The sequence below is a fragment of the Rhinopithecus roxellana genome, chromosome 13 (genome assembly GCF_007565055.1).
Source record: "Rhinopithecus roxellana isolate Shanxi Qingling chromosome 13, ASM756505v1, whole genome shotgun sequence".
Taxonomy (NCBI): domain Eukaryota; kingdom Metazoa; phylum Chordata; class Mammalia; order Primates; family Cercopithecidae; genus Rhinopithecus; species Rhinopithecus roxellana.
Window position 1 is genome coordinate 18,929,769 of NC_044561.1, and position 20,320 is coordinate 18,950,088.

Consider the following 20,320-nt stretch of genomic DNA (forward strand, 5'->3'; position numbering starts at 1 on the left):
CACACCTCGTTAATTTTTGTATTTTTAGTAGAGATGGGGTTTTGCCACGTCAGCCAAGGTGGTCTAGAACTCCTGACCTCAGGTGATCCACCCACCTTGGCCTCCCAAAGGGTTGGGATTACAGGCATGAGCCACCACGGCTGGCCAGTTTTTCTTTCTTTTATTTTTTTTTGACGGAGTCTCGTTCTGTCGCCAGGCTGGAGTGCAGTGGCGCGATCTCGGCTCACTGCAACCTCTGCCTCCCGGGTTCAAGCGATTCTTCTGCCTCAGCCTCCCAAGTAGCTGGGACTACAGGCGCCCGCCACCACGCTCAGCTAATTTTTTGTATTTTTAGTAGAGACAGGGTTTCACCATGTTGGCCAGGATGGTCTTGATCTCTTGACCTCATGATCTGCCCACCTCGGCCTCCCGAAGTGCTGGGATTACAGACATGAGTCACCGCGCCTGGCCTGTTTTTCTTTTTTAAAAATATTTTTTGTAGTCCCAACTACTTGGGAGGCCAAGGCAGGAGAATTGCTTGATGAACCTGGAAAGCAGAGGTTGCAGTGAGATTAGATCTTGCCACTGCCCTCCAGCCTGGGTGACAGAGAGAAACGCCATTAAAAAAAAAAACAAAAAAACCCCAATATGGTTTTTTTACTATATATTATACATAGGGTTTTTATATCTATAAAATATATATACATATGTTATATATGTATATATGTGTTATATAAATATATTTATATAATTATATAACATAATATATAAATATATATCATAATATATGATATGATATATAATATATACAGGACATTTTCACACTTCTTAAGGCCAAAAGCTGCCTTGGGTGTTGGTTTGCTTCCAAGGCGGGCTTTGAAAGGGGGTGGAAGGCTCTAGATGATCCTGAAATCTCTGCGCTCAGGATGCTCTTAGTTAAGGCACGGGGTGAGATTTTGCGTCAGCAAAAGGATCCTGGGGTCGTGATATATATAATATAAAAATATATAATATATAAAAGTATATCATATTGTATATGTAAATATGTATGTGTGTGTATGTGTGTGTGTATATGTAGGGGTGTGTGTGTGTGTTTTGTTTTTGTTTTTTGTAGAACTGGGGTCTTGCTATGTTGCCCAGGCTGGTTTTGAACTCTTGGCCTCATGTGATCCTGCCACCTCAGCCTCCCAAAGCTCTGGGATTATAGGCATGAGCCACTGTGCCAGGCTATTGATCCCTTTTTACAAGTGACTTGCCTGAGGGTACTCAGCTGGTGCACTGGCAGAGTAGGATTTGAACCCAAGACAAGAACCGTGTTCTTTCTCAAATCACACCACACACGTGTGTTCAGGAACCCAGGGGAATTTTGTTCTGTTCCCCAAGTGATACCCTGCACTAGAAGAAGACACAGACTTGGCTCCTCTAGTGGGGACCTGCTCTGAGCCCTGAGGCAACAAAATGTGTTTGACATTAACCACTGACCTCCCTCACCTCGCTCAGGTGCTCTCTTTGAAGTTGTTCGAAGGCCCTGTTTATCGATAGGAGGTATAGCCTTGGGAATAGGTGACCTGTCCCAGGTGGTGACCCCGGTTTTTACTGATGAGGCTCTTGGGCGTTAGCAACTCTCTCCCAAAGGCAAAGAAGATGGGTGCTGGTAAGAGTGTGTGGGACACTCGGTGGGAGGCATATGTATTCTTTGTATAATCTGAGTGACCCCAACAGGGAAGTCACACTTTGAGCTCTTCTCAGCTGACATCATGGGGCAGTGTGAGGCCCTCAGACTTGGGCGTGTGATCGACCTGAGTTTGAATCCTTGCTTTGCCCATTCCCTGCTGTGTGACTTTGTTCAAACCATGGAACAGCTCTGTGTCAGTTTCCTTATCTGTAAAACGGGAAAGGAGGCCGAGCTCAGTGGCTCACGTCTGTAGTGCCAGCACTTGGGAGGCTGAGGCAGGAGGAACATTTGAGGTCAGGAGTTTGACACCAGCCTGGCCAACATGGTAAAATCTTGTTTCTATTAAAAATACACACAAAAAAATTAGCTGGGCGTAGTGGTGCATGCCTGCAGTCCTAGCTACCCAGGTGGCTGAGGCAGGAGAATTGCTTGAACCTGGGAGGCAGAGATTGCAGTGAGGCAAGATTGTGCCACTGCACTCCAGTCTGGGCAACAGAGCTAGACTCTATCTCTCAGGAAAAAAAAAAAAGACTGAAAAATACATTTAACAGATGAAGCATGAGTTTAAATAATTTTCTCTGAAAAAATTAGCTGGGCGTGGTGGTGTGCGCCTTGTAGCCCCAGCTACTTGGGAGGCTGAGGCAGGAGGATTGCTTGAACCTGGGAGGCAGAGGTTGCAGTGAGCCAAGAGAGCACTATTGTACTCCAGCCTGGGTGACTGGGTGAGACTCTATCTTAAAACAAAACAAAAGAAAAGCAAGCAAACAAAAAAACAGGAAAGGAAATCGGACCAGCCTTACAGGGGTATCTTGAGGGGAAAAAAAAAAAAGCCCAGTTCTGCAAAGCACCTTGCTTGGTGCTAGGAACTTGGTAGATGGTTCCTTAGAGTGCATGAGGATGGGGTCACCAAGGATAAGGCAGTGTGTGAAGAGGGCTCGGGACAAAGCCCTGAGGGACCCTAGTATTTCCGGGTAGACTAGAAGACAAGCCCACACAGCAAACAGAAGAGTAATGGCTGGAGCAGCAGAAGGGAAGCTGGGAGAGCCGGTCAAGGAAGGGTGAGCAGTCATGCCCAGTCCTGCCAAGAGGGCCGGGGAGGTGGGCACTATGAAGCGTCCTTGGCTTTGACAACAAGGAGGGCCCTGGTGGCCACACTGGAGGAGTGGGGACAGGGCCAGAGCACACTGAGCTGATGGGTGGGTAGGAAGTGAGGAAGAGGAGATGGGGAAGTTTGGTGAGAAGAAAAGCTTCATGGGAGAACCAGAGTGTCATTTACACATGTCAGAAATCAATTATTTAGAATGTTCCAGCTCTACCTAATTTTCACCGTTTTGAAATCAGTCTTAGTCCAACCTGATCAAAAAAGCTGGAAGGGCTCTAAGCCCTCTAAGAGCTAGAAGGAACTGAGGAGGTCCCCCCATCCAGGGCTGGCCCTCCTCCCACCTCTCACTGGGACCCCATCCTTATGGGGGGGGGTGGAGTGGATGATTCATTACTATCTAGAATGCTCTTTAAATATATTCACTAGGGGGAAGATCAGACTGGTTTGTTAACCTCGATTCCAACAGCAAAGGTGACTCTTCAAAGCATGGTGAAGCCTGGGGTGGGGGCCTCCTCCCAGGCCCACATTCAAATCCTGGTTCATGGGCCCCCAAAAGTGTGATCGTTTTAGCATCACAGCAGGAAGAGGAAGGCCTGGGAGGCAAGAGACCTGGTATGGAGGACCCAGCTCTGGTCACTCGCTGTGCAAACTAGGGCCAGCCCCTCCTTTCCCTCAGACCTCAGTTTCCCCTTATTCAGGACAAGGGGTTAGATAGGGGTGATTCTAAGGGTCCTGCCAGCTCTGACATTCCAGCATGTGGATATCTATTCTAAAGTCCTTGAAACAGTTGAGTCTAATTCTTCAGATGGAAAACAAGTCCAGAAAAGGCCTAGTCTCCAGTTCCCTCCCTTCTCCTTTCAAACACGTCTTCCAGGCCTGAAATATGGCTTCTCAATTACCTAAGGATGAAGCCTCAAATCTTCACCCAGGCATTTAAAACACTCCGTAATCGGCCGGGCGCGGTGGCTCAAGCCTGTAATCCCAGCACTTTGGGAGGCCGAGACGGGCGGATCACGAGGTCAGGAGTTCGAGACCATCCTGGTGAACACGGTGAAACCCCGTCTCTACTAAAAAATACAAAAACTAGCCGGGCGAGGTGGCGGCGCCTGTAGTCCCAGCTACTTGGGAGGCTGAGGCAGGAGAATGGCGTGAACCCGGGAGGCGGAGCTTGCAGTGAGCTGAGATCCGGCCACTGCACTCCAACCTGGGCGACAGAGCAAGACTCCGTCTCAAAAAAAAAAAAAAAAAAAAAAAACACTCCGTAATCTTGTTTTACCCAATCTCACTTCCCATTGTTAGGCCTCTCTTCTCACCATCTCCCAGGTCATGGCCAAGCCTTTGACCATGCTGTACCCCAGGCCTTAATCTCTTTCCTGACTACTCCAAGATCCAGCTTATCCCTGCGGGCTGCACATGCAGTAGATGCTCAGTAAATTCTCAGCGAGCCCAAGGCCCCTTCTCCTACACTATCTTTGGCATGCTGGAAGTCAGTTGGGGCCTTGTTTTAAGCATTATTTTCCTAGCTTGTCGAGCAGCCCAGCCCGGGGCCTGGCACAAGGAACCCTCAGTATCCAATGCCAGCCAGGATTGGGAGGGGCTCAGTGACCAGCCAGTTGGGCCACCCCAGCTCTTTGCCACAGGAGAAAGTCCAGCCTGGGTTTGGACTCAGATCCTGGCCCCACCACTTAATAGGCTGTGTAACCTTGAGCAAGTCACTAACCTTGCTTTTCCTCAGGTTCCACATTTTAAATATGGGGAGACCAGCTGTGTCCACCGTGGGCAGGGTAGTTAGGATTAAAGAGGAGAATGCTCGTAGGGGACTAGTCCTGGGCTGGCTCCTAATGTGTCCTGAATATTACTTGTCTTAGCCTGGTCATCCAGTCCCCTCCTCTGGTGGAAGGAACAAGCCTGCCCAAGGCTATGTCTCAGGACGTGTGCGACTGCGTGTGTCTGTGTGTGTGGCGGGGCTGTCCCCGAGGGTCGGACTCGATCCTGCCCGGACCAGTGCAGACCCAAGCACAGGTGTGGCCCAACAGAACCAACGGACAGGCAGGGCTCGGGGCGGGCGGGACGGCTGGGGCTGGGCGGGGCTGGGCTGACCCGCCCCTCGGGGAACGCGGCCTCCCGGCTCCTCCGCGGGTAGGTTTGCTTGCTTTTGGGGCCCTTCTCAAGCCAGATCGCTAACGTGGTTGGAGTGGTGCGTTTCAGGGTGGCGCTATGACAATGCACTGCCAGTGCAGCCGCCATCACGGCGCCCCCTCCTCCGGCTCCGCAGTCTCCTGCCTGGCTTTCCCTTCTCCACCTCCATCTCTGCGGCGGTAAAATGCAGCACTCGCAGAGCGCCTGCGCGGCTTTCAGGCGGGGCGGCGGCGGCGGTGGCTATTTATAGTAGGTGACGTCACCTTGAAATAGACCGTTAGGGCCGGCCCGCCCTACCCCCCTCCCACTCCCGCCGCTCGGCCTGGCCACTCTCACTGCGCAGGCGTCGTCTCGTCCTCCCATCCCCCAACGCGACCGCCTCTCCTCCCTCGGCGGTGTCCGCGGCGCGAGCCACAACGCGCGGGACTAGCCAGCGAGAGGGCGCGAGCGGCGGCGCTGCCTGCAGCCTGCAGCCTGCAGCCTCCGGTTCGGCCGGCGAGCCAGTGCGCGTGCGCGGCGGCGGCCTCCGCGGCGACCGGGGAGCGGACTGACCGGCGGGCGGGCAAGCGAGCCAGCGGTGTGAGGCGCCAAGCGAGGCCGAGCCGCGAGCGACATGGGGGACCGGGAGCAGCTGCTGCAGCGGGCGCGGCTGGCCGAGCAGGCGGAGCGCTACGACGACATGGCCTCCGCCATGAAGGCGGTGAGCGCGCCGGGAGCCCGGGCGGCTGGCCGGGGAGGCCTGGCGTTGGGGAGGGACGGGGATGGCCGCGGGCGGCGTTCCCCTCCCGGCCATGGGCGACCCCACGACCCGGCTGGGCGTGGCCGCCCGCCCTTAGCCCGCGCTTCCCGCTCCCGCTGGGCGCCCCGCCACTTCCTGAGGCTGGGCCCGGGGTGGGGGATCCGGGAGGGTGCAGCTCGGGGTCGCGGAGGCAGCCCCGTTGGGGGCGGGCGGGCCGGGGTCGCCACATCTTAGTTCGGATCCCGGGCGGGGGCAAAGGGTGCCCTAGGGGACGTGAAGGAGCCGCATTCCTCCTCCTAGAGCGTTTCACCGGACCCGGGGGCTCCCCCTCTCGTCTTCCTCCGTTCCCCAACTTGGAATAAAGAATCACCTAGTGAGTGGCGCCCTGTCTCAGCTGGTTTTCTCTGCTACGACCTGAAGTCTGTAATTCCGATCTGTTTTGCTCTGCTTGTTCGAATTGTTCTGGTTTCATCTTCCCACTCCTGGGGGTCTGGCTTTGTGTGCGAAGCCCCCTTTCGTACAGTCTAGGCGTGGACGAGGGCGGGAGAGGGGGCGGAGGGTGTGGGGCCCATTCCACAGCCCCAGGTTTGCTGCTGCGCTGTCTGTCTGGAGATTAAAATGAAACGTGACTTCTAGGTGAGACGAATCTGTGTACCTTTGCATTCCCGAGACCCTCATAAATCGATTCTGCAGCTTCTTCTCCGGTGGAGGAGTCGTGCCCAGCCACACCCTAGCAAAATATCGTGGATCACACACCACCTGCATTTCTGAGTTCCGGTTACCATCTCACTCTCTCTTCACGTTATTTTACGTTTTCTCTAAATGAGTATTTCCTCTCCCTGTGTCAAGGTCACACAGTGATAGAACTACAACTGCGGCCAGCATCCTGCTATGTTCAGTGTACAACCTCCTGAGACCTGGGAGGATCCCCTTGAACCCCGCCTTAGACTTATAGATTCAGAAATTCGGGGGTGAGACTCACATCTGCATTGTAACCAGCTCTCACAGGCGATTTTTAGCTGGCTTAAGTCTGAGAATTACTGCCCATGACTGTAGTAAATGTATCCTTTGCTGGCCTTTTGGAGGGAGTTCCGAAAAAACTGCAAATACAAAGGCTCCCTAAAATCTTAAGTCATTTGGAAAGCTCCATTTGAAGGCTTTTGACGTTAATGTCAGACGAAATATGTAGTTGGGGCTAATATTTAGGATAGTTCAGGTAAGAAAGGTACTTGAAGAGTTGCCTTTCCTGTGGTGTCCTTGTTACACACAACTAGGTGTGTTTGGAGACCAGCAACACCGTTGCCCATATGTTGATGTGTTGGTCATCTTGACTTCAGCACTATTAGCATGCTGTTTTGGTGAGGCAGGAGGTTTTCTTCCAAACCGGGGGGGCCGTCTAGGTCTGGAGGCTGAACTTCATTTAATTCAGGGAGTCCTTTAAAATAAAATCTAAAATATAATTTTTGCATATTGTACAGAAATGGGACTGACTGAATGCATTTCCTTGGAAGGGATCCTGAACCTTAATTTTCTTTGGGATAAAGCTGCCTCTGTCCACAGCAGGTCACACTTAAAACTCGCCTCCCCAGTTACTGAGTGGTGCTGGGGTTATGCAGGATGAGGCCTCGCCACACGTTTTCATGAAGTGGTTGCTCACCCTCTAAGTGAGACCTAAAGACTGCAGTGTTAGGAGCCCTTTGGGAAATAAATGTGGTGAAAAGAAAGGAGGGACAAGGTTTAAAGGAAGGGGAATGGAGGTGAAGGAAAAATGGCTAGAAGGTGCGTTCTGGAACAATGAGAAACCTGAGGCAACTTGAAATGGGGGAAAAAGGCAAGAATGGAGAGATGTTACCAGAACGAAATCTAGTTTGAGTAGAGAAAAAGATTGGCTTTCTAGTAGGCTTGTAAAATGCTTTCCTGCAGCTAGCTACTAGTGTCCATAGATCTTCTCTGGAGGGTTAAGGTAGCCTTTTGTAAACCAAAGGAATCTATAATATCTATATTTGAAATAATGAGTTGGAAAAGCCAGCCAGCATTGAAGAGTCAATCCAAGCTTTAATTCTGCCATCTCAGAATTGTGATAAACCATTTCTCCTCCATCATCTAAATGTAATATATTGTGCTTATAAATATTTTCTTTAAAAGAAAAATAATATGTTGGAAAGGACTGGCAGGGGTCACTTTCCCTGCTAAATTGGTGTTTGTAGATTAAATTCTTAATGTTACTGGGATGACTCAGTCTCTATTTTATTAATCTCTTTTGGAAAGGGTGTAAATTTCAGTAACCCTCTGGGTTTACCTGGGCTTTCTTCAGGGCTGTGGAGGTAAGTAGCCTGTTGTAGGGAGGATGGAGCAGGACACCTGTGTTGAGGATATGTTCTGATGCCACCACTCTGTAACCTTGAAACTTAATCTTGGCTTTAGGTTCTCTGAAGTATAAAACTAGTGATGTTATTAACAAGTCAGTTTTGCCTTTGGTCTTCTAACTTGCTTTCTGTTTCCTTCATAATTAAAATGCTCACCTGATAATATTGCCTTCCTGTAATGATTGATGTTCTTATTCTACCAGCGTCACCTGGAGGACAGTGTTGGTAAGCTTGAAGAAAAATCGTGCATATTGGAAACAATGGTCTTGTCTCAAACCTGTTGAGAACTTCTCTTCCCTGCTTCTCTCCGTAATTTGAAGAAGCAAGAAATGTTTCTGAAGTGAAGCATAAAGGAGTGTCTTCAAGTTCTCTTTATCTTATACCTACCAGCTTGCATAGAGTGTAATAGTGGGAAGAAACATTGTAAAAGATTCTAGAACCTAAGTCCTTTCTAGGCTAGGCTTTAAATGACCTTACCCAATTTGTAGTCTCTGTAATTACCGTTTGATAACTGGAAGTGGGATTAAATGTGAGTCCAGAAAACTAAGAGATTTAAGGAAAGAGGGAAAATAACCAGATAGATTTCTGGTGGATATTCATAGACATAATTTCATCATGTCTTATGGCCCTAAGTAATCTATTTTATATTAAAACATAGGTGGTAATTGTGAAGTTATCAAATATAAAAATTACTGGAATAGCATGGTGTTTTAACACTGATAAATCAGTTGATTACAGTGTTGATAGCAAATGGGGAGAAACACATTTGAAGTACTTGCAGAATATATATATAGAAATCTTAAGTGCAGGAAGCAAAACTACAGTTCAAGGAAACAGGAGTCGGAGACGAAGGGCACTTGGCCCAGCCACTGGCAAAAGGCTGTTGTTGCAACAGCTGTGAGATTCTGGGAAGTGGGGAAATGAGCAGGTGCTGTGTAAAAGTGCACAGCTGACTGCCCCAGGTGAGACAGATCAGTGTCACAGTAGGAAGATTTTGAGGCGTACCAAAATTGTGATTAGTATGATTTTTTTTTTTTTTTTTTTTTTTTTTAAGAGGTGGTCTCGGCCGGGCGCGGTGGCTCAAGCCTGTAATCCCAGCGCTTTGGGAGGCCGAGACGGGCGGATCACGAGGTCAGAAGATCGAGACCATCCTGGCTAACATGGTGAAACCCCGTCTCTACTAAAAAATACAAAAAACTAGCCGGGTGAGGTGGCGGGCGCCTGTAGTCCCAGCTACTCGGGAGGCTGAGGCAGGAGAATGGCGTAAACCCGGGAGGCGGAGCTTGCAGTGAGCTGAGATCCGGCCACTGCACTCCAGCCCGGGCGACAGAGCGAGACTCCGTCTCAAAAAAAAAAAAAAAAAAAAAAAAAAAAAGAGGTGGTCTCGTTCTGTCGCCCAGGTTGGAGTGCAGTCATGGGACTATCATAACTCGCTGTAGCCTTGAGCTCCTGGGCTCAAGTGATCCTCCTGAGCAGCTGTGACGACAGATGCATGCCACCACGCCCAGCTAATTTTTAAATTGTATAGACAGGTCTCTATATGGTGTCCAGGTTGGTTTCAAACTCCTGGCCTCAAGTAATCCTCCTGCCTCAGCCTATCAAAGTGCTAGGATTACAGGAGTGAGCTATCACACCCAACGAGTATGAAATCTTAGAGCCACATTGATACTATAGTTTGAAATATGTAAAAACTAGGGAGCTATGTTTCCCACTAACTAGGCATTTAAAATGTAATCGTCTTTGAGGAGGGAAGAAGGCCCTGGATTATTCTGGTAATAGTTTGAATTTAAAGGGTCTTTCAGGTGGGCCAACAGCTTACATGGCTTTCTTGCTCTGAAGTAGGAACTGTGGTCCCCATGTGGGTTTGGGTCCCTGAATTATCCCCAGAAGAACTTCCACAGGCCAGAACTGACTCCCTTAAACCAAAAATTGTATTTTCTTTGATGCGGATTTTCTTTGTTTTTGAGATGGAGTCTCGCTCTGTCGCCCAGGCTGGAGTGCGGTGGCGGGATCTCAGCTCACTGCAACCTCCACCTCCTGGGTTCACGCCACTCTCCTGCCTCAGCCTCCCAAGTAGCTGGGACTACAGGCGCCCGCCACCATGCCTGGCTAATTTTTTGTAGTTTTAGTGGAGACGGGGTTTCACCGTGTTAGCCAGGATGGTCTCGATCTCCTGACCTCGTGATCTGCCTGCCTCGGCCTCCCAAAGTGCTGGGATTACAGGCGTGAGCTGGGGATTTTCTTTAGTTGGTCTTTGGGATTTTATATTAGTGACAGACTACAGTGTCCCACTTTTCCAGAAATACGGTTTTGGAGAGGGTACCCCAAATGTGTTTTTTTTTTTTTTTTTTTTTTAAATGTGTGTTACATTTAGCAAGTTTATAGAACTTACTTTACTTTTTTTTTTGAGAGTTTTGCTCGTTTCCCAGGCTGGAGTGCAGTGGCGCAATCTTGGCTCACTGTAAGCTCCGCCTCCCGGGTTCACGCCATTCTGCCTCAGCCTCCCTAGTAGCTGGGACTACAGGCGCCCGCCACAATGCCTGGCTAATTTTTTGTATTTTTAGTAGAGACGGGCTTTCACCATGTTAGCCAGGATGGTCTCGATCTCCTGACTTCGTGATCCGCCCGCCTCGGCCTCCCAAAGTGCTGAGATTATGGGTGTGAGCCACCTCGCCCGGCCTTCTGTATTTTTTAGTAGAGACAGGGTTTCACCATGTTAGCCAGGATGGTCTCGATCTGACCTTGTGATCTGCCTGCCTCGGCCTCCCAAAGTGCTGGGATTACAGGCGTGAGCCTCTGTGCCCAGCGTTTTTTTTTTTTTTTTTTTTTTCTTAACAAAGTATTGAATTTGAGTTTCTCCTGAGTTAAGATGTGCAGGACTATGTTACATTTTATTTGGGGTATTTTAAGAAATTATTTCATATTCTTGACACCAGTTGTTGCTCCATATTGCCTTTAATGTATTTTTCTCCCTGCACCCTTTAGTATATTTTTATGCAGGCCCCAAAATTTCTGTCTCTAGGTTGCTGGTAAAATTCCTCCTAGTGTCCCAAGTGGAGGCAGCTTGTCTTCTGCCCCAGCATTTTGGTGCTCCTCCCACCCTACTCCTCGCTGCAGTGGCATTCCCTTCTGCGGTGGTGAGTGTTGGCATTTCCAATGATCCGAACCTGGCACAGTTTCTGAAGCCTTCAATTCTGATGCCTCTAGGGACAGTAGCATGCAGTAATGCCATTCAGATGCTATTGTATTTAATCCTTGCCAGTCCCCATGAAAATGTTCAGTTATGTCAAAAGCAAGGCAAAGGCAGTCTCGTGACTAAACAAGGGCAGCTGTTTTATTTGACTAAAATTTAGCTTAGAGTGGATGTAACTTACCTGGACTTGCCTGCTCTGAGCTTGAAGTTTAGCCTATTAGTGGCCTTACAGAATTGCAGCCTCATCCTGATGAGGATAAGGGGCTCAGCGTGACGCTGGCTGGCGATGTTCTTGCACAGTGGCCCGTAGGACTTGGTCTGTTGGTGGATATCTTGCCAGCTTGGGGCCAGGCCAGGCAAGATCCTCACTTCCTAAGCATAAACTTGGGAAAGAGCTCAGCAAGTTTTCATCCCACTAGCTTGCTTTTTTTTTTTTTTTTTTTTTTTTTTTGAGACAGAGTCTTGCTCTGTCCTCCAAGCTGGAGTGCAGTGGCACAATCTTGGCTCATTGCAACCTCCACCTCCCGGGTTAAAGCAATTGTCATGTCCCACCCAAGTAGCTGGGATTACAGGCGCACGCCACCTTGCCTGGCTAATTTTTGTATTTTTAGTAGAGACGGGGTTTCTATGTTGACTGGGTTGGTGTCATACTCCCTGGCCTCAAGTGATCCACCTGCCTTGGCCTCCCAAAGTGCTGGGATTACAGGTGTGAGCCACCATGCCCGGCTCCTCAAGTTCACTTTTAACACATACACACGTACACACATACTTCTTCCAAAGAAGCTTAAAGATTTTATGATGTGGTTATGTTTACTTAATCGTGAGAATCATTTACTTATTCATATCAAAAGCAAGCTGGTTGATGGGGGTGACTATAAAGGATGAACCCATAGCATATGTGGAGCTGTGAAGGATGGCAGCATATTTGAGTGAGGTAACATTACCCCTAACTTACACAGGTATGGCCTGGCAGCTTGGGGGTGGCATTTTGTTTGCTCAATGTTACTTTTGATGTTGGGTGTTTCCAAGATTAAAAACTTTAAATTTTCCTCAATAGTCCCCGTACTATTTTTGGTGGTGGATCTGTTTTTACTCACACACACATAGTTGTTTGCCTTGTGAGTAGTGGGAGGAGGCCCGTAGGGGTTTTTGGGTAAACGAATAGTGTCATAGGAAGATAAGTGAATGATCAGCAGGCCAGGTCATTTTTGACATTTAGCAATGTTGGGTAGTCCTGGAGCAGAGAAAATGTAAAATGAGTGCCCTGGGGTGGGGACTAGGTGTAGCCAAAGGCTGTTTGGTCAGGACGTTAGTAAAACTAGCTGGCAGGGAGTCCAGTCCTTAAAATAAATGGAGAGGAGGGCCTTTGTGCATGGGAAGAGCCCATCAGTTTAAGTTTGTCATTCAGGAAGGGTGTAAGTAGAATTACAGAGGGTGGGAAGGCAAGCAGGACACCTAGAAAGCAGAGAGGCTGTGAGCAGAGGTGGCAAACCCCCTGGTTTGTGGCCAGGTGAAGACTCAGTGCCCAGTGTGGCTACACTGAGGGAAGGTGCCATGTGGCAGAAATGACTGTCGTAATCTTGGTGTTAAAGAGTGGAAAGAAGGCTGAAAACTATTGTCTAGGCCTGTCTCCAAAATTGTATGTCTTATTTTTGCTTCATGTTCCTGATTTGTAGAGATGCAATAAATCATTTCATTAGGTTTTGCAGATGGTCTTAGGTGGCATGGCTGGGACCTGGAGAGCATCCATTACTGTGTTGCCACCCAGTGTTTGCTCCTCTTAGTACAGTTTATGACTGAGCTTTTCATTAGTTCTCCTGGCGCCTGCATTTTGGTATTTGAAGTGTTGGGAACTGGTTCTAAGTATCATCTATCAAGATTGGCTATAAATCTTTTTGTTTTAATGGACCATCTGATTTTACATGGGTCTATAATTTTCCAGTCTGGGAAAAACTCAGTTTTCTTTAGTTATCTGTTCAAGCAGTAAGCCATTTTCATTTCATGTTTCCTTTTGTCAACTGAATTATAACCCAGAGTATTAAAAAATACTATATTTAAATATATCCAGTTATTTCCTAGTTAGGCCCTGGCTGGGGTATGAGGAACAATATTTGCTTGCTGAGATATGTTAGTCACCCTCAGCTAATGCTGATAGTGATTCATTCAGACTGGCAGGCAACCAGATGATTGTTACATAAACACTACTACTCCCAGTAAATGATTTTTCTTGTGAAGGTGTCATAAATACTGACCAGTAGTCTTTTTGGCAGTTCATTCCTGATGGAGAAAGAATATTCTTACAGATACACCCAAACTTCACGTTAGTAGGATCAACTTCATCATGCTGTGCCATACCTTTTATTGGTGCACAGGAAAAATGAAATCATGGAATGTTGGAGCTGAAGGAGGCCTTGGAGATCATTTGGGCTAATCTTGCTTATTTTACCTTTGATGTCCAAAAAGGTTGTGATTTGTTTAAGGTCACATAGCTAGCTCAGACTAAACTCCAGATGTCTTGGGTTTAATAATTATACTGTCTTTTGTGTTATGCAAGCACTCATACATACATGTATTTCAGATATGCACTCTCTTTAAATGACATACTCTGGGAAGTTACCTTGGTGTATCTTTGCCAGTTTCACAGAAGCAGTTTTGTTAGTCACAGGAGGAAGTATATTGTGACTCCTATGGATATTTGCATTTTAATGCCAAATGGCCTTAGTTGGATTTAATTATTACAAGATCAAAGGAGCTCTCCAAATTCTGTTGTTGTCTCATGCTTTATTAAATGTTGCTCTAGAAATGCAAGTCATTCTAGAGGATTCAAGCATTCTGAAATGTATCAGAATATTTGGGATGGAATTTTGATTTAGAAGTGTTGCTCCCTTAAAAGACTAAGTAGTTATTCATCTTTTTGTAATTCATAAGTGTGATGACATGTATGTGTGAGATGTGCCACCCTCAAACCTTGTTACAATGTAGACACATGACCCTCTGATGTGGGGAGAAAAAGACTAAGTTATTAAATATTTACAAAGTCTCTATTTTCCATAAGAAAATGTATGTAAGTGTTTAAAGGCACTTAACTAGAGGAGGAAACTAGTGGGGTTACAGGTGTTCAACGTGATTTAAGGGGAGCGTTGATTTTAGATTCATGGTAGACTGGAGCAGATCACAGTGAGAGGTATGGAGACTACTAATGAATATGAGGATGATTAATGAGAACCCTGGCTTGACCGGAGTGGAGGTGGCACCCCTGGGAATGGTCAGGATAGCTGTTAGCCAAAGACCACACTGAAGAAAGAAGTGGGGTTTGGTTGATAGGTAGGCAAAGGAGAGACTTAATCCTGTGTTTGTAGCAGAAGAGTAGGGGTTCTGGGGACAGGGAAATGGAGAAATTAAGAGTGAGCTGGTACTTTTATTTTGTCTGGGGCTTGGAGGTAGGGAGGACTCAGACAGTTGCTTGTTTTACTTTGTAAGAACTTGGCACAAGTTTTCTGATTTTTACATGTAATAATGATTACACTTGCTGCTCCATGTCCTTGAACCACTAATTCCCCAAATAAACCATCATTGTTCAGGATTTCTGATACTCCACTGCTCAGTCTTCTCAATTCATTTTAAGTGTATCTGTTTGAATATGCTATTGATAACTTTCCCCATTGAACTTGGCTTTTTCCCTCTGTTGGAGGTTCTGTCCTTACAGATTCGTTTAAGTAATACCTTTTTTGTTTAGTGTTTTATGGTTTCCTAAATGCTTTGCTTTCCTTTTTTTTTTTTTTTTTTTTCAGTGTTAAAATTAAAGACCTTTTGTATAAGCAGAGACTGATTTAATAAAATTAAAGACCTTTACCAGTAGGTCATATTAAGGAATCCCTCTACTTTATAGACGACGCACTATCTTTTAAGGGCTTGTGAAATGTCCTGGGTCAATTTAGCAAGTCATTTTCTATGCTTGGGCCCAGACCAACTCTGTTAGAAACTCTGTTAGGAAACTCTGTTAAACAGTTTTCTAGGGGTTGCTGAACCTAGTACGACAAACTGGATAGCTTAAAATAATAAATTTATTCTCTCGTAGTTCTGGACGCTAGAAGTTTGAAAGTGAGGTGTAGGCAGGCCACATTCCCTCTGAAGGCTCTAGGGAAGAATCCTTCCTAGGCACTCTCCCAGCTTCTGGTGACTTCTGGCAACCCTTGGTGTTCCTTGGCTTGTAGATGCATCACTCCAGTCTTTGCCTCCACTGTCACATGGCATTCTTCCTGTGTGTGTGTCCAGATCTCACTATCCTTATAAGGACACCTGTAATTGCACTTAGGGCACACCCTAATATCCAGTATGACTTCATCTTAACTAATTACATCTGCAAAGACCTTATTTCCAAATAAGGTCACATTCACAGGTGCCTGGGGTCAGAACTTCAGCATATCCTTTGGCGGGGGACACAGTTTAACCCACTGCAAAGTCTAATAATGCTCTTCGTACTAACTGCATAGCTAGTTCAATTGCAGCTGGCATCAGGGAGAACGAAGGGAAGTTAAAGCTTGTGAAATTTAACTCTTCCACTTAAAATAATTGATGCTTCCATCCTTGATGACCAGAGTTTCCTGTGAGGTAGGTCAGAGTACAGCTTGCTGCTGAGTAGCTGTGCTTCTTTTCACCAGGAGCTGGGGCCACTTTCATGTCACTAATGAATGCTTTTTCATTTTGGTTTGGGAGAGGGCTGGGAGTATCAGGGTTCCATGTGTGGCCACACAGGGCGAAGCTCTGGCCACTGGATCTGTGTGATGTTCATCTGATCTGTGGAGCCCCACCTAATGTGTATTTGAGGAGGGGTTGGTTCTTCCCAAAATGTAAAGCTGGAAGCAGAGTCTGGAACACTTCCAGTCTGTCGTCTTTGAACATCTGACAAAGAGACCGCATGATCTTACTATTCTGATTTTTTTTTTTTTTTTTTTTTGAGACAGAGGCTCGCTCTGTTGCTAGGCTGGAGTGCAGTGGCACAATCTTGGCTCGCTGCAACCTCTGGGTTCAAGCGATTCTCCTGCCTCAGCCTCCCAAGCAGCTGGGACTACAAGCGTACCCCACCACCCCTGGCTAATTTTTGTATCTTTAGTAGAGATGGGGTTTCACTATGTTGGCCAGGATGGTATCAATCTGTTACCATCATGGTACCACCTCATGATCTGCCCACCTTGGCCTCCTGAAGTGCTGAGATGACAGGCATAAGCCACCGCGCCTGGCCTATTCAGAGTATCTTTTGCAGAGTAGCTGCTTGAGGTTTTCTTCTTCACCATTGTGTACTGCTGCTGTACAACCTTTTCATAATTATCCTGAGTCCCATTCCTCTACCAACATGAAAGCAACATCTGATGACACCTCATTTATGAATTTCTCAAGCCCCTCTGATTTTCTGTTTTGGGTGCCAAGTATTTACCTCTTCTATTAGACTACAGTCTTTTCTTCACATAGGATTCATGTCTATATTGGTTTTGTCTATGGGTGGTTTTTATTCTCCAGAGTGACTGACTTGTTCATAATCCTGTTCTTGAGAAGGATTGTTGATTATGTTGAGGGGAAGGCTTCTTGCCAAGATTTTCAGATTTTTCTTTCAATGTTTATCTTTTTGGGGTTTTGCAGGTGACAGAGCTGAATGAACCTCTCTCCAATGAAGATCGAAATCTCCTCTCTGTGGCCTACAAGAATGTGGTTGGTGCCAGGCGATCTTCCTGGAGGGTCATTAGCAGCATTGAGCAGAAAACCATGGCTGATGGAAACGAAAAGAAATTGGAGAAAGTGAAAGCTTACCGGGAGAAGATTGAGAAGGAACTGGAGACAGTTTGCAATGATGTCCTGTCTCTGCTTGACAAGTTCCTGATCAAGAACTGCAATGATTTCCAGTATGAGAGCAAGGTGTTTTACCTGAAAATGAAAGGTGATTACTACCGCTACTTAGCAGAGGTCGCTTCTGGGGAGAAGAAAAACAGTGTGGTCGAAGCTTCTGAAGCTGCCTACAAGGAAGCCTTTGAAATCAGCAAAGAGCAGATGCAGCCCACGCACCCCATCCGGCTGGGCCTGGCCCTCAACTTCTCCGTGTTCTACTATGAGATCCAGAATGCACCCGAGCAAGCCTGCCTCTTAGCCAAACAAGCCTTCGATGATGCCATAGCTGAGCTGGACACACTAAACGAGGATTCCTATAAGGACTCCACGCTCATCATGCAGTTGCTGCGAGACAACCTCACCCTCTGGACGAGCGACCAGCAGGATGAAGAAGCAGGAGAAGGCAACTGAAGATCCTTCAGGTCCCCTGGCCCTTCCTTCACCCACCACCCCCATCATCACCGATTCTTCCTTGCCACAATCACTAAATATCTAGTGCTAAACCTATCTGTATCGGCAGCACAGCTACTCAGATCTGCCCTCCTGTCTCTTGGGAAGCAGTTTCAGATGAATCATGGGCATTGCTGGACTGATGGTTGCTTTGAGCCCACAGGAGCTCCCTTTTTGAATTGTGTGGAGAAGTGTGTTCTGATGAGGCATTTTACTATGCCTATTGATGTATGGGAAATCTAGGCGAAAGTAATGGGGGAGATTAGAAAGAATTAGCCAACACAGGCTACAGTTGATGTTTAAAAGATCCATTTAAAACAAGCTGATAGTGTTTCTTTAAGCAGTACATCTTGTGCATGCAAAAATGAATTCACCCCTCTCACCTCTTTCTTCGACTAATGGAAAACTGTTAAGGGAAGCTGATACAGAGAGACAACTTGCTCCTTTCCATCAGCTTTATAATAAACTGTTTAACGTGAGGTTTCAGTAGCGCCTTGTTTTTGCCTCTTTAAATTATGACGTGCACAAACCTTCTTTTCAATGCAATGCATCTAAAAGTTTTGATACTTGTAACTTTTTTTTTTTTGGTTGCGATTGTTTAAGAATCATGGATTTATTTTTTGTAACTCTTTGGCTATTGTCCTTGTGTATCCTGACAGCGCCATGTGTGTCAGCCCATGTCAATCAAGATGGGTGATTATGAAATGCCAGACTTCTAAAATAAATGTTTTGGAATTCAATGGGTAAATAAATGCTGCTTTGGGGATATTATCTCTGTGTGCGGTCTTGATTTTTCCCCTCTCAAGGTACTGTCTAGCCAGTCACAAATTGCGGTTTGAATCTGTCAAACATGGAAGCATTTGTAGTACTTTATCCAAGTTTTCCTGTCCTCTGATTTCATTACATATTTTGCAGCACACACATAGGATTCATAGATTTTAAATAGTTTTCTGTGAACCCAGCTAACATAGTCTCTCTGATCAATTTGCCTGAAAACTGGTACTTTTTAATGAGCCTCACAGAACAAAATGCAGTCTTCCACAGTATAGCACCTCTGAAAGGTTGTGGTCTCTGTTTAACTTGAGAGTGTATTTAACACTGAAGGTAAATACTGAGCTTATACATGTCCTCAAATTTTCTTAATGTAATAAAATATTAGGGGCACAACTTGCATCCCTGAAATCTTTAGTGATTATTGTTAAATGGTTAGTATTCTTTAAAATAGAAAAGCAAACCTCACTGAGTTAAAAGAAAAAGCCTAACCTACCCCTTAAATACTTGCTTGCTCCCAAGGTGTCTCTCTTGAGACTCGGCATCACTGGCCGACTGTACTTGAGGGAGGTGGTTTCCTGCGTCTCACAATTTTTATCACCTCCAGAGTGGCACCTAGGAATGAACATGTTTGTTAGGTAAGTTGGTTCAGTAACACAGAACCCTTAAACACCTTTTTCTGTTTGTTTTTTTGAGACGGAGTCTCGCTGTGTCATCCAGGCTGGAGTGCAGTGGCATGATCTCAGTTCACCGCAGCCTCCACCTCCCAGGTTCCAGCCATTCTCATGGCTCAGCTTCCTGAGTAGGTGGGATTTCAGGCACCCACCACCACACCAGGCTAATTTTTATATTTTTAGTAGAGATGGGGTTTTGAATGTTGGCCAGGCTGCTCTTAAACTCCTGACTTTATGCGATCCGCCCACCTTGGCCTCCCAAAGTGCTGGGGTTACAAGCGTGAGCCACCGTGCCCAGCCTTAAACACCTCCTTGACTAAAGTTTGGCATTAGACTGATGGAAATGGCCATGACACAATCATGATTTTGTGGAGCACATAACTTGTAAGCATGTAAGTTTAACCTATTTTCTTATTCTGAAGTAGAGTATGAGCCTCCCCATGTGCCAATGAACACTGCTCAGGAAGCCTGTTTCAGGTTGACTTAATTTTAAGATAAAGTGGTTATTGAGTTTAACTTCAGTTAGTGGGTCAGGTATTTGAAAGTCAACAAGCTTTACATGGCTAAGACACTTGGTTTTGATAAATGTGTAGACAAAAGGTTGCCGGACGGTGGTGGTGTGCACCTGTAGTCGCAGCTGCTTGGGAGGATGAGGTGGGAGGATGGAGTCCAGGAGGTCCATGCTGCGGTGAGCCGTGATTGTGCCACTGTACCCCAGCCTGGGAGATAGCAAGACCTTGTGTGTGTGTGTGTCTCACACACACACACACAAAGAATTGCTCTTACTTTTTTTTTTTTGTTTGAGATAGGAGTCTCTTGTCACCCAGGCTAGAATGCAATGGTACGATCTCAGCTCACTCTCTGCCTCCCAGGTTCAAGCAAGTCTCCTGCCTCAGCCTCCTGAGTAGCTGGGATTACAGGCACCCGCTGTCATGCCTGGCTAATTTTGGTATTTTTGTGGAGATGGGGTTTCACCATGTTGGCCAGGCTGGTCTTGAACTCCTGACCTCAAGTGATCCTCCCACCTCAGCCTCCCAAAGTGCTGGGATTACAGGCATGAGCCACCATATCCGGTCGCTTTTACATTTGAAATGTCCTTTGCAGTTGCTAAAGCATTTACATTTACATTTCACAGCTGTCTTCTGAAAGGTTTCGTCCCACTTCACAGATGAGGAAGCTAAAGTGTAAAGGTTGTGGATCTCTAGAATTTATACAGCTGCTAAGCTACAGAGGACAGCTTCCACCCAAGATTTATTCAGATTTTTAACGGCCCTCTGGGAGGCCTGGGGAACCTTGGCAAGTCATGCCACCTTTGAGGTTCAGCTCCCTCGTTTTTTAAGTGTAGGATTTGG

At 46.6% G+C, this 20,320-nt stretch overlaps 1 protein-coding gene and 1 pseudogene across 1 annotated transcript; both read left to right on the top strand.

Moving 5' to 3' along the window:
- Positions 1 to 5,222: 5,222 nt before the first annotated feature.
- Positions 5,223 to 18,294, top strand: YWHAH (tyrosine 3-monooxygenase/tryptophan 5-monooxygenase activation protein eta). Its single transcript, XM_030914851.1, has 2 exons — positions 5,223 to 5,595; positions 16,831 to 18,294. The coding sequence occupies exons 1-2, from the start codon at positions 5,509 to 5,511 to the stop codon at positions 17,482 to 17,484; spliced, it is 741 nt and encodes a 246-aa protein (XP_030770711.1). The 5' UTR covers positions 5,223 to 5,508; the 3' UTR covers positions 17,485 to 18,294.
- LOC115893090 lies at positions 14,102 to 14,193 on the top strand (annotated as a pseudogene).
- Positions 18,295 to 20,320: the final 2,026 nt, after the last annotated feature.

Excerpts from the sequence above, each read along its gene's own strand:
- YWHAH (XM_030914851.1), top strand. The coding sequence starts at position 5,509 with ATGGGGGACCGGGAGCAGCTGCTGCAGCGGGCGCGGCTGGCCGAGCAG. Across the intron at positions 5,596-16,830 it reads TGGCCTCCGCCATGAAGGCG|GTGACAGAGCTGAATGAACC; the intron begins GTGAGCGCGCCG and ends GGGGTTTTGCAG.